The 13,674-nt window shown below is 37.4% G+C and overlaps 1 protein-coding gene across 1 annotated transcript in view; it reads right to left on the bottom strand.

Moving 5' to 3' along the window:
• Positions 1–13,674, bottom strand: part of CFAP95 (cilia and flagella associated protein 95) — a gene marked incomplete at both ends in the record, with an annotated part of 52,056 nt that overhangs the window by 17,167 nt on the left and 21,215 nt on the right. The window contains 3 exon segments of the mRNA XM_084237781.1: positions 10,888–10,928; positions 10,930–11,032; positions 11,901–12,019. Of these exon segments, the coding sequence (XP_084093907.1) occupies positions 10,888–10,928; positions 10,930–11,032; positions 11,901–12,019 (263 nt within the window).

Genomic DNA, 13,674 nt, shown 5'->3' with positions numbered 1-13,674 from the left:
ACTCATTTATTTATTTATTTTTTAAGATTTATTTATTTATTTATACAAGCACTGGGTACAGTCAGAATCGCGGGAGAGTGAGAGAATTCACCAGAGTTAGAGCGGAGAGCAGAGCAGGCAGACTAACGAAGTATGCTGCTGAGGGGAGCAGTGGGTGGCAGGAGAAGTCTGCGCACCATGTGGGACCCTCACCCAGCGGCCGGGGATCGAACCGGCGCTGCAGAGACCTCGGGCAGCTTCGCAACCCAGCGCTCAACCACTGCGCCACTGGGGAGGCCCTCTCGTACTCATTTAAAGCAGATAAAAATCCATTCTACCCATATTCCAGTCCTTCTCCCTTTCTTTATTTCCACCTTCAATCACAGGGTAGGCACAGAAATACATTTACTGAATGAATAAAATTGCTATAAAGAGACTCAGATTTACTAGAAAGATAATTCCATGTAACTGGAGGTTGAAGATTAAAATATTCAGCTATCATTTTGAAAAGGCAATGTGACTTGACAAAGTAGCAACTTATAATACTAAATAATGACTTTCCTATAAACTTCGTGATTCTGTTTCTTTTTAAATCTGAAGACCAAATGAAGACCAAAATCAAATATGAAATACTATGGTCTTTTGAAAAGAAAAATATGGAAGATAAATCTAGCTCTTCCTCTTAGATATCAACCTAAGGGTGTAGCAGAAAGGTAAGGAAGGTATTGGTTCTAGGAATGGTCTTGGGGAAGAAGTAATCTGGTTCATGAATAAACCTCTCTGATCTGGAAGCAAAGCAGGAATGCATCAGCTGGAGCTGGAGTGCTCCAATCCAATTTATGGCAGCCACACACACAATAAACTTAACTCATTGTCTGGAACCACCAATATCAATCTTATGCCACATGACTCCACTGCCTATAGCTGATAGGTCCAAATATCAGCTGCCAGTCCATACCCACTGAGTCAAGCCCCACTTTTCACCAATTATCATTTCAATTGTGTTTCTGTCCAACCAAAAGAGTCCTATTAAAATCAGAGTCTAAGACTATTGATCATTGTAGTCATATAATTCACTCTCCTGACACTAACTTCCAATACACCAAACATTCTGATTATAATTTGGCTTCCCATATGGTTTTTTACTGAGAGAGAGGATGCTTTTATTGATTGACATGACTGGTGGTCTTGAATATTTTATTTCTTATAAATTTACTAATTAGAATTCTCGCTTTTCTTGGAGTTTAATGAATATAAGTCAATCTCTATGAATCAGATAAATTCTGAAACATGGATAAAATGGTCTTTCTGAAAAGGTAAAGCTGAAGGCCAATTGTTAGTGAATTCACCAGAATAAGGACACTTAGAAGTTGGACAACTGGTTTTCACCCAGCATCATCCACAATTTGCCACCAATGCACTCTTCAACATTTAATAGTCATAAGGTAGAGAATTCAAGATATTTTATAAGATGAGGATACTTCAATAATATCTGCTATTTGAAGTTATTGGTAAACCCCTGGTATATGTTGAAATATCTACACCAGCACTAACATTAGTAGTAATGTGTGAATCTATGACAAGATGATGTACCAAAATACACGGGGATCAGTTTCCTTAAACTTAGAAGGACTTTAACGGTCAACTGCTTCATTTCTAGTTTTGTCTGGAGGAGGTGCAGATTTTTTCTTACCCAGCTTGTTGGCAGTCAAAACAAGGGCATCTGACATCTATCTATTCAGCAAACTAGATGGTCCTACCTCACAGTCGAATCTGAGTAAGTGACTCAAAGAAGCAGGGAATTAATTAGGAATTAATCCCATTGCTGGCAGCAGAAGCAGAGGCACCCATTATTTAGGTTGAGAATAACCAAAAAGGGTGATGGTGTCTACTGACTCTGTGTGATAGAAATGAATGCTTACAACCACTCTGGGAAATTCTCATTCTGAACAGCAAACATCATTTAAGGAAAAACACTCACATTGAACTGAAATGAATATCCCTGCCATTTCTTCTTTCTTCCTTTTAAATAAAATCACACTCACTAAATACAATGTTCCTTCCACCATTGATGAATATCATGCCTAATTTTTTGAAACTAACTTCTAAAAAGCTAATGAACAAGAGATGGAAAGATGAGCTATCTGAATCTGCTTTTACTCCTGTTCCAAGTCAGCACTTGATAAGTTCACTAGCATTTTAGAAGCACTTCCTTCCTCTCAACAAGAACACAGAGGTGTGAACCCAGAGATTCTACCACAGTTTCTGCTTTACAATCAAATAGCGATGGGGCCTTGAGTAAGTCATTAAAAACCCTTTGCATCTTAAACCCACCCCCATTAGTATCTGCTCCATAAATATTTACAGAATTGATAATTAATTAATGAGGAATTAGAGTCTTTGATTATCTCTGAGCTTTGATTTCCTTCTCTATACAATTAAGAAAATACCACTCAAACGACCTTGCATGATTGCTAGAAGGAAAGGGATAGTTGTTAATGCATGCGAAAGTACTTTGAAGCATTATATACATGTAAGCATGAAAGACAATGTAATATCATAGTTAAAGACACGGGTTAAAGACACGGGCTTTGTAGCCAGACAGACCAGACATGAGTTAAAACCCAGCTTTGGTGCTTAGTGGAAATGAACTTTTTGAAAACATACTTTACTTTTCTGGTAAACATACTTTACCTTTTTGATGGATATAATTGCAGTGTCTATCTCAAAGAATGAGAATTAAATGAAATAAGATACAAAAAGCCCATAGCTTAGTGCCACACTCATAGTATGTGCTCATTAACATTAGAAGAAAAAAACAGTACTGTAATGATATTAATTAAACAGTGACAGGACTTGGTTCTCTCTGCATTTTAATTGAAATATTCAAGCTGCAGGGTGAATAAAGGATAGAAACAGACAAGACTGGAGGCAGAACAATTAGTTAGGATACTTTTATTAGCAATTGGGACTGAGTCAGTGACCTCTCTCTCATGCCCCAGTTTCAAATATTCACCTGTAATCTGACATTTGCTCTTCCTTCCATCTTCCTGGCTTCAATGAATGACCTCATCAATCCCCAGTAGCCTATGCCAGAAGTCTGGAAATCAACCTTAAGTCTTCTCTACCCTTATAATTATTTGATCATCAAGTAAATGTCTCTTTCTCTCTCTTAACATGTCTAAAATCTGAACCCTTCCCTCCCTCCACATCACTACCACAAAAGATCAGGCCCTTTCTATGTCTTGCCTTAATTGGTTTAATAGGCTTCTGACTGCAGTCTCAGTTGCCTACCAATTAGTTTTCTGCTTTCTAAACACAAATCAGATCATTGCTTGGAAGCCTTTCATTTTTGCCTCCATATTAAATTCTGAACTCCTTAACATAGCTTCAGGCCCTGCTTGCCTTGACCCCACGTCTGTCCAACTTTAGTTGTCACCACTGCAAACTTGTATTCTATGAAGCAGGCATGCCCTCATAAATCTTGCTCCTCCCATCCCTTGTTGTTTTTTTTTTAAAGATTTATTTATGCATACAAGAGCTGGAGTACAGGCCAGAGGCATGTGGGGTGGTGGTGAGAGGATTCACCAGAGATAGAGTGGGGAACAGAACAGGCAGATTGACCAAAGTACACTGCTGAGGGGAATAGCGGGCGAGTCAGGAGAGGTCTGCTGTGCCATGTAGGTTGCTCCCTGGCTGGCCGGGAATCGAACTCATGCTGCAGTGGCTGCAGATAGCTTCATTTTTCATTTTTGCACAATGTATGCATTTTCATCTTGGTACCTCTTCACATTTTTTTTATTGTTATCCTTTTCCTCCTTGTCATTATAGGGCAATTTTTTTAAACTTTTTTTTTCTTTTGGAAAAATGTTCAACAAGTATGAGGTATTTTACCAGGTGACATGCCACCACACAAGTACCTGAGTAGAATAGAAAGTAAATGCCTTGCACTGTACTTCAAGAAGAAAAAGAAAAAACCCTCTTAGTATTCATATGCAGTCCTGCTCCTCCACAAGAGTGCCAAAGGTTTTACAAATGCTAAATGCCCCAGTGAAAGGAATAAATTGAAATAGTTTAAACTGTGGCCTAAGCTTGCTACTATCACTGTGAAGTAATCACCCCACACACATATGGATAAATGCTCAATGCCAACAATGAAAACTTAACTACCTTAACTACTTTTTGGCCTCCTTTAACATGTCCATTTATGCAAATACAGATGCCTTTCTCCTAGAGCCATAGAATTTTAGAGTAGGAAAAGATTTCACAGATCATTGGGTTCAATCCCCTCATTTTCCAGGTGGAAGCAACTGGAGCCCAGACAGGGTTATTAGGCAGCATAGTCACACAGCAGGCTCAGCGTAGGTTCAGAAGTAGAAGCTGTGTCTCTGATTTTCCTTTACTGTTCCCTGTCTGAAAACCCACATTATGTTCAAAAAATACCTACTGGCTCAAAACACTACTAATTTCTTTCTTCATGGTCATGTGGATCATATAAGTGTTCAGATGAATTCTGGAGACAAGACATATTAGTTTCACCAACATATGGTAATCACTACCAGTAGGAAACAATGAATTTTGGTAAAATCAACAAGATCTAGTAGTTATGGCTGACTTTGTGAGAGATCTATCTTGAGCACTTCTCCATCCTCCAGTAATGGTCAGTGCTCCTGGGCTTCCCTCAGACTGACCCAGGCTCCCTTAATACACTTCTTACTCAGCAAATACTCTGTGCCAGAACTGGCTTTTCTGTGTCAAAAAAACCCCCAAAAAACCAATTTCTGTGCACCATTATCCCAGGACAATGCACAGTTAAATATGCATATTTACATAAGGGTTTCCAAGAAATAAGATCTTAAAACTATATTTATACTATATCTCACTTTCAAAATTGTATCTTCTTGAGCCAAAATTTTCTTGCTTGCTTTTTTGTTCTGCTGTTTTGGGTTTCTGGTTGTTCATTTGTTTAATGGTTACAGACACAACTTCACGTCTTTGAATGAACCAGCTACAGCATTTCGTTCTTAAGAAAAATCATAAAATGACTTATTCGATAATCAGGTATCCAGGGTCTTTCTGATAATTAGTTTTCCATGCTTCATAAAGAATACATCCAAATTAAGTGAAAGTTCCTTGAGGATTCTTGAGAGCAAGGTAGGAGGGCAAAGCAAGACTCAAATTTAATTTACTAATTATATTCATGTTCCCATCCACTTTTCCTATCTATGTTCCTTAAAGGAAATGTGTCTCATTACTTCTGTATACTTTTAGTGTCTCTATCTATGTAGTAAAAGTTGTGTATTGTAGAGCCCTCCTACACATGCTGTTACATTCATTTGAGACCGTACAAATGCTGTTGTCATCTAAGAGGTCTCTGAGCCTCCTTGACACTTGCTGCTTCTGTCACTGCCCAGCCAATTCCAGTTTCTTAGAAACTCACTGATGCAAATGTGAACAACTCTCAAGAAAGAACTACAAACCATGATTAAATGAGCTCAATCTAGCTTCAATAGATATAAATCTTATTTTTTAAGTTTAAATCATTAATATCAACCTATCTCCTATAATTTTTTAAAATGTATTTCAGTCTCTGACATAAAGGGAAGGAATTGTCCATAGATATATTTTCTCTAGTTAAGATCAGGAGTGCTAAGTCCAATTGGTATCAAATAGTCCAGTCATTCTGATTTTTAATATGTTCCAGAAATGTGTCCTGCCAGATTAAGGAGGAAGGCATTGTATTCTTTATATCCCTCCAAAATAAAGAAGGTATGCTATCAGTTGAATTGTGAGGAAAAACCAGAATGTCAAATGTAATTACAACACAATAGATGTTATCTGAAAATTTAGAGAAATGCATTTGAACGTCTTCTTAATAATAAAGCAACACCTATATTATTATTTTTAAGAGGTAACCTAAAGTTTAAATTTACATTATGATTACAGTTTTTCTTTTATAAGCTGAAGCACATTATTTTGGTCCATTGAGCAAACTCATTCTTATTCATTGCCTTTTAAAGTTGACATTTAACTTCCAAAGCCACACAGTTGACAAGAAGCAAAAGAATATTTAATATCTAAGAAAGCAGATTCTAAAAGGCCACAGTATTCTATTGTATGAAGAGCCCTATAATTAGTGTATATTGACAGAAAGAAAGAACTACAAATGGAATTAATGAAAGACAATTGAAGGTACCCATGTATCTATTTCTTTGCTAATTGTCATGAATCAAATAAAAAAAGGCAAGTAATTCTAGCAAATCAAACTTAGTAAATGCTTATTTTCTAGGAGACTGTGTTTTTTAATGAATCTGTTATAGGACAGGGAGAGGGGTAGCCCAAACCCCGCAAACCTGCCTATTCTAAATGGGTTCTGCCATCCGCCGCATCAATATAAAACATAGGAGACTTTAATGAAAAGGAACTTTAATAAAACTAGGAAACAATACAGGTAAGGCAAAGAGTCTAGTTTCTAAATTAAGCACCCAAAGTTACCCGTCCCCTCGTGGGTAAAACTCCATCCATATGGGATCGGCCCAGAACAAGGCCCCAAAGCCTGCTACAAGTCTAAAGCATCTTCCAGTGGGGACCCACAGAAAAGGGTCACAAACAACCAGACAAGCCCGGAAGGAAAAGAGCAAAATCAACATCAAGATAAAAGCTGCCATTGTCACCTCCCCACGGGTCTCACCCACATCTGTGTTACCCAGTCCACGACCAAAAGACAAGCACAGTTTCTTTACGTGTCTCTAGGGTCCATGCGCCTCCTCCAGGTCTCCTTCTGGCTCCATCCTGCTTCCCTCCTCAGTCTCTTCTTCAGCCTCTCCTCTTCCTGCTCAGCTCCACCCTCCCTTGGGTGGGGCAGGGAACCTCCCCCTTTCCTGGGGACCACCCTGTTACATATTTACCAGAGTAGAATCAAGAACAACTCATTTCTAAACTCTAGAAGCCCTAAATCAATAAAACAGAAATTAGTCAAATCCATTTCACATTATAATTTGCTATTCAACATAATAATTAATTCATTCATTCCAAAAATAACTATTGTGCATCTGCTGTAGGTCAAGCTCTCTTAAGTTAAGCACTGGAGAAAGAACTGCAACAGTATTGACTTTCAGAGCATTGCATTTAACAGGAAAAACAAACATAAATGTAATAATTTGCAAATGTAATAATTTGCAACCAAGATGAAAAGTATTTAGATAAAAGAATATAGCGCTACAGATATATTCAAGGAACCTGCAAAGTCATGGGTATGGTGGTGCAGTAGGAAGGAAATGTCCTCTGGAGGAGGTGACATTTCAGATGAGCCTTGATGACTTCAGAGTTAAAACTGAAAATATACTTTGCATTTTGCTTCCTCAAAAAAACTCCACTGAAACTACATTAAGAGATTTTAAAAAAATAATAAATCCACAACAACAAAGAAAACAGGAAAATGGGCCAAAAAACCCCACAAATATTGGAAGCTCAAGAGAAGATGGACAAGTGATCTCTGACGTAGCAGAAAGCTGAGTAAATCCTAAATTAGCATGGAGGACTGGGAAAGAGCAGGAAGCTAGAAAATTGTTCACTGGAAAGGGTAAAAGAGAAAGTCCCTAATCAAAACACGTTCATTGACTAAACACAAAGAAGGATTAATATTGATGTTCCAGCCAATTGCCTTGCTTGCTCCAAAACATAAGTGCCCGCCCTTCACTCTACAGATGGGAGATTAGAGGAGTCTCCTCTGAGGAATCTGACCAGCCCACAATGAAAACTAAAATACTGACATGAGGGCTTCTGGGGCAAAAAAAAAAATAAAATAAAAGAATCCCTTAAATTACTCCAGTAAAATTCTACATCAGCAAGCCTTACAGATTCTGAGTCTCATCTCTTAATCATGAGCAGAAAATAAAAGGTTGATTACCAAACATTTGAGAAAAACTGCTAGCAAAAAGGTAGATCTCATACAAACATAGAGTAGGGTGGGAAACATATTGGAGAAAAGAAAGAATATGCAGGAAAAATACATTTTAAAAAAGCAAATTATTATCAATATCCCCAGATAGATAAATGAAAATATTGCCGTTATGGATTCAGAAAACAAAACAAGAATTCAACAGTGGGGGTTATGAAACAGAGAGAAAAGAGGAAAGACAAAAATAAAATAGAAAAAAGATAAGAAAATTAAAGGACTAGGCCAAGCAAGCAATCCAACATCAAAAAAGAGGATTTTGGGGCCTCCCTGGTGGCGCAGGGGTTAAAGCCTCAGTGCTATCAAGCTATTGCCAGCCTCTGTGGCAAGATTTCTTTTTTTTTTTTTAATAAATTTTATTTTTATATTCCCCATACAATTGCAGCCCCCTTATTTTGACCCCAATCCCTCCCCTCCCCGCCCCTCACCCCCCATAGAGTGTCTCTGTTTGATTTTCATTTTCTTGTAGTTATTCATTTTCCTGGTCCCTTATTTAAGTTTTCTAGATTCCTGTTATGAGTGAGACCATCCAGTATTTTTCTTTATCTTTCTGGCTTATTTTGGTGAGCATGATCCCTTCCAGCGCCATCCATGTTGCTGCAAATTGCATGTGTTTATCTTTTTTGAATGCTGAGTAATATTCCATGGCATATATGTACCACATCTTCTTGATCCAGTCATTTATTTGCGGGCATTTGGGTTGTTTCCATGGATTGGAAGAATAAACATTATTAAATGTGGCAAGATTTCAATCCTCAGGCAGGGAACTATTCCACATGGTGAAGCAGACCTCTCCTGTCTTGTCCACTAAGCAGACCTCTCCTGTCTCACCCATTGTTCCCCTCAGCAGTGTATTTCAGTAGATCTGCCTGTTCTGCTCCCTACTCTGTCTCTGCAAATCCTCTCATCCCCTGCACCTCTGGCTTACACCCCCGTTCTTCTATGCATAAATAAATAAATAAATAAATAAATCTTTTTTTAAAAGAAGAGGATTTCAAAAAGGAGAGAACAGAGAAAATGGAAGGCATAAAACATGAATGAAATAAATCAAGACTATTTCCCTGAACTGATATGAGTTTCTAGACTAATAGGGTTCACCAAGTATCTGACTTGGCTGACTTACACAGCACTTATCACATATGTAATAATTACAGTTATAATTATTTTACATATATTAACTTGTTTAATCATTGCAACAACATAATAGTTATTAATAGTTATTATCTCCACTTTACAAATAAAGAAACTGAGGTACAAAATGGCTAAGCAACTTGCCCAAGACAACACAGTGAATAAGTGGCAGGGCCAGTATTTGAGGGCAGATGACATAGCCCCATAGCACACTATACGATACTACCCCCAGGAAGGAGGACCACTGTGAAATTTCAGAATGCACAATAGATATTTCTATTTGGTTTTATGAAGCCAGAGTATGTACTATTCTGATTGTATATACAGAGCCCTGTCCCTGATCAAGAACCTGAAGGGAACTCCATGCAGACTTCTGTTCTCATCTCTACACACAACTTCCTTCTTTCCAGCATCCTGAATTCCTCTTCCCTCCTCCTGCTCAACCAGAAAACTACTGTACACTTTGGATAACATCCTTGTGCTGAGTAAGTCAGGGAGAAGGTGATTACCTCCTTCCTCCCCACCCCCACTATCTCAAGGAGCATAGTGCTACAGTGGTTGTTATCCAACACTTGACAATAGTTGCCTTATTTTGCCTACTACAATAGTTATTTGTGGCAGGATAGTGAGTCTAAAACCAGTTGGTGTATGCTGAATATATCAGTATTTGACATTTCCACTTAAATAATTCTAGGATCAAAATCCTTCAACATTTTAATGTTATATTCTTGCACAACCAGTGTTGTTGTTGAACAGTTAATGCCAATCTGATTTTTATTACCTTGCCTTATGTTTGCAATTATTTCACTTCCCTGGGTAATAAAGCTTTAAATTTCTGCTTCATTGGTTTTAAATTCCCATTCCATTTGTTCCATCAGGTCTGCTTCCTCTGGTATAGGTTGCCTATATATTGTCATTCCTTGTGATGCTTTTATTCCTTAATGGGCCACGATTCTTTAAAAACTAGAACTTTATATTATCCCTGAAACTATAAGTAGCCTCTGATCTGATGACTATATACATTACCCACTGAAAAGGGAGGCTCAGCTCCTGTCTTTTTTGTGAAGGTGATGTATCTCTTAAGGTACATTGCAACCTTCTTGGGATTAGGACACTAAATAGCACTTTAACACCAGGGGGATAATTCAAACAGCAAAATCACCAGCAAAAATTACAAAAACTGGCACACTTGCTTACAGTATGAGAACTGAATCGTGAAATTAGAGCCTTGCCTTGTCCAACCTTAGATAGGGACATGTACATTGGCTAGCTCAAAGTTTTCACTGTTCTAATCATGTCTGTGTATGATTATAACAGCACTCCAGTATTGATTTTGAAATTACAAATAAAATTTAGAAAGCAGAATTTACAAATATGGAGCCTATGAATAATGAGGATTGACTGTATTATTATAAATATTAATATTACTGTTAATGCTTGTATATTAATTGAAAAAGAAATCTTGGGGCCTCCCTGGTGGCACAAGGGTTAAGATGCAACCGATGAGGTTGTCCGCAGCCTCTGCAGCACGTTTGATTCCCTGCCCTCCAGGGAGCAACCCACATGGCGCAACAGACCTCTCCTGACTTGCCCACTGCTCCCCTCAGCAGTGTACTTTAGTCAGTCTGCCTGTTTTGTTCCCCACCTCTGTCTCTGGTGAATCCTCTCACCCCCCCAACCCCGCCACCTCTGGCCTGTACCCCAGCTCTTATATGCATAAATAAATAATTTTTTTATAAAAAGAACTCTTGTTAAAGGAAAGAAATCACTAAAGAGATGACATGGAAAGGGCATCTTTTTGATCTTGGGACACCCCTCACTCTTTCAAGCCTGCAAACAAACCTCCTGAATCATTAAGAAAGATTCTGCATAACCTGTAGCATTTTCAGGACTAACATTTTGTCATGATCTGGTGGGTGTCTAGCAAAGATTGCTCCAAAGCCTGTTGCAGGCAATCCGGTGTCCCTGGAAACAAGATATAAAAATTTTTAGAAAATATGTCAGATTGACACTTATAAACTTTTAAGGCCATAAAAAATTAATTTGGGGCTGAATTTTTGTGGGTATTTTTAAATGCAAAATAAATGATCTAACAAATAAAAATTGAAATTTCAGTCTTTTGCCATTACTTTGATTGTATTTTCTAATAAACACAGTAAAAGACAAACTATATGTTACAAACTTCCATGGAAGACACTGTGCCAGGTCGCAGGGCTACAGCTACAACTAAGAACAAGTTTCTGCCCTCAAAGATCTCTCTTTCCTGAGGGAAACTCATGCATATAAATAGTGAATGTAAGCCCAACTGCTATATAACACATAAAATGCTCAGATGGCAAGGATACAAGAGCAATTAATTTTCATTACTGATGACTAATCCTTATATATGTCAGGCAATATTTCTATGCATATGTCATTTATTATTTCTTATAAGTTTCAGAACAGTCCTTTGAAAGTGGACACTTTTGTAATTCACATTTTACAGGCAAAGAAATAGGATTACAGACACCACGCAGCCTTCCCAAATAAATTGTCGAAATGGAGTTCAGATCTAGACAGTCAGAACTCTGATCCAAAAAAAAAAAAGTGTAAAGGGGAAACGACATTTTAGCTGGCCCCCCAAAAAGTAGTAGTGACTGGCAAACAACTGAGGGGAAGGGAATACCAAATGGAGGTTAAAGCACAAGCAAAAACATGGAAGCTTGAGAGGTGCTCCTGTGCTTGATGTCTTTCTGTACCATCTAGCTAGGACCACTCTACCCTTCACCACTTATATAAGTCCTTTCCTGAATATGCTTGTTCTATAAGTTAAGGAAAATAATAGTAAAAATACCTTTCAATAATCCCAGAGCTCATTGTTTCCTCATTCAGTAAAGCCTTACTCTTTATTTCAGCCAATTCTTTGTTTAAATAAACTTGTGACATCTGTTCATGTGTCTCTGATATCCAAATCTGGAAAAATAGAAACCATTTATAAGAAGAAAAAAGTTGATAGCCAAAGATGGTCAGTGCCTAAAATAAATTTTGGTTGAACTACAGTCTAATTTTAATAGTTGACTCCACTGACAAAAAATAAGCAATATCTTCTAGTAGTCAGCTACTTCATCAGAAATATGTTAAAATGATAGTTCCTTACTATGTATTGTCGAATAATAAAAATCAATTTGTTTCTACGAAGTGGAAGGTGCTGCTTTCAACTAAATACTGTCTGCCCTCTATTTCTTTCTCAAGGTTAGGAAGTTTTAACTACTCCAAGAAAAACATTGTTTGTAGCAATCATTTTGTAAATCACATAGAACTTCAGATACCATCATTGTTATCCATTCTCTATAACAGAGCTTAATTCAATAAATTATCAAGTAATTACTACTATGAGTAAATCCTTCAAATAATAAGATATACTTGACCACATTTCAGAAGTATAATGGGGATTTTAGGAACAAAAATGGATAGCAAAAAATAACTATTTTTTCCATACAAAACTCTGGAAGATCATGAATTTCGAGATTCACAGCAGAGAACTAGAACTCACCACCACTAAGAGAACCCATACTTTCCCCAATCAATGAAATCTTAGTTAATACTAATCCCCTGAATTTTCTACTTAAAAGGAGAGGGAATTCTTTAGGAATTTGGGACATCCAGCTTCAAGGGTGCCAAAGCTCTAATTATATGACTTCGGTTCACTTCAGGTTAGTACAATACGGTTTTGCCATCACTAGGAATTAACCCTTGAAAATTATGGCTGTGTTTTCATGTTTAGGCAAAATCAGTAGTGCTATATACAGATTATCTAAGGGAGCCCGAGAAGTAGAGAAGCCCCCGCCGCACAAATATACCAATCACTATTTTGAACAACTGAGACTCCTGGGGTGCAACCAGAAAAATAATTTTATTCTATTTTTTTCCATTGCCTTTTCAAGTCAGCTTTTATGGAGTGGTTCTTTCACTATCTCTAGAAGAAATAAATCTTGCCCGCCCAAGTAAGTACCACACTTGTTTCTGATCATTATGAGATAACAAAATCATTTATTGTCACAAAAATGGCCTCAGTTAAGTAATTGATATTAGTAGAATAATCACAAGAGGATCATTTAGTTATCTAGTTGCCTGAGAGAAGAGAGGAGCAAAGTACAGAAATGGAAAATAGGTTAAACCTCTCGCCACACACACTTCCCTCTGCAGACTTCCTTGCCTGAAGGAAAGAAAAAGTTTTAACCTCAAATGAAATTCATCATTTGGGGAAGATGTTTTAATTATTGAAATGTGCTCTATAGATTTTTTTTATTATCTATGAGTGACCACAAAAATTATGGGAACTGCCAAGATTTTATCTAGGAATAGAGAAAGAAGTAACTCCACAAAGTAGGGTAAACAGACAGTGGAGAAAAAGAATATAGTGTGTGTGTGTGTTTGTGTGTGTGTGATTGTAACTTTGTTAAAATCCTATTTACAAGTTCTTTGTTCACCATAAGTGTTATACCTGATTAAATAAACTAATATACATGAGAAATTAAAATTCAGCTTCTGTAAAAGTTCAATTAGGGCATGATTATGATATAGCAAGAGTTGCGTGGGATAGTGATGGGATCAAAATAATGACTGCC

This window comes from Talpa europaea, assembly GCF_964194135.1.
Source record: "Talpa europaea genome assembly, chromosome: 7".
Classification (NCBI taxonomy): Eukaryota; Metazoa; Chordata; class Mammalia; order Eulipotyphla; family Talpidae; genus Talpa; species Talpa europaea.
The sequence above is the reverse complement of the archived record's forward strand: the minus strand, read 5'-3'. Positions and strand labels throughout refer to the sequence as shown.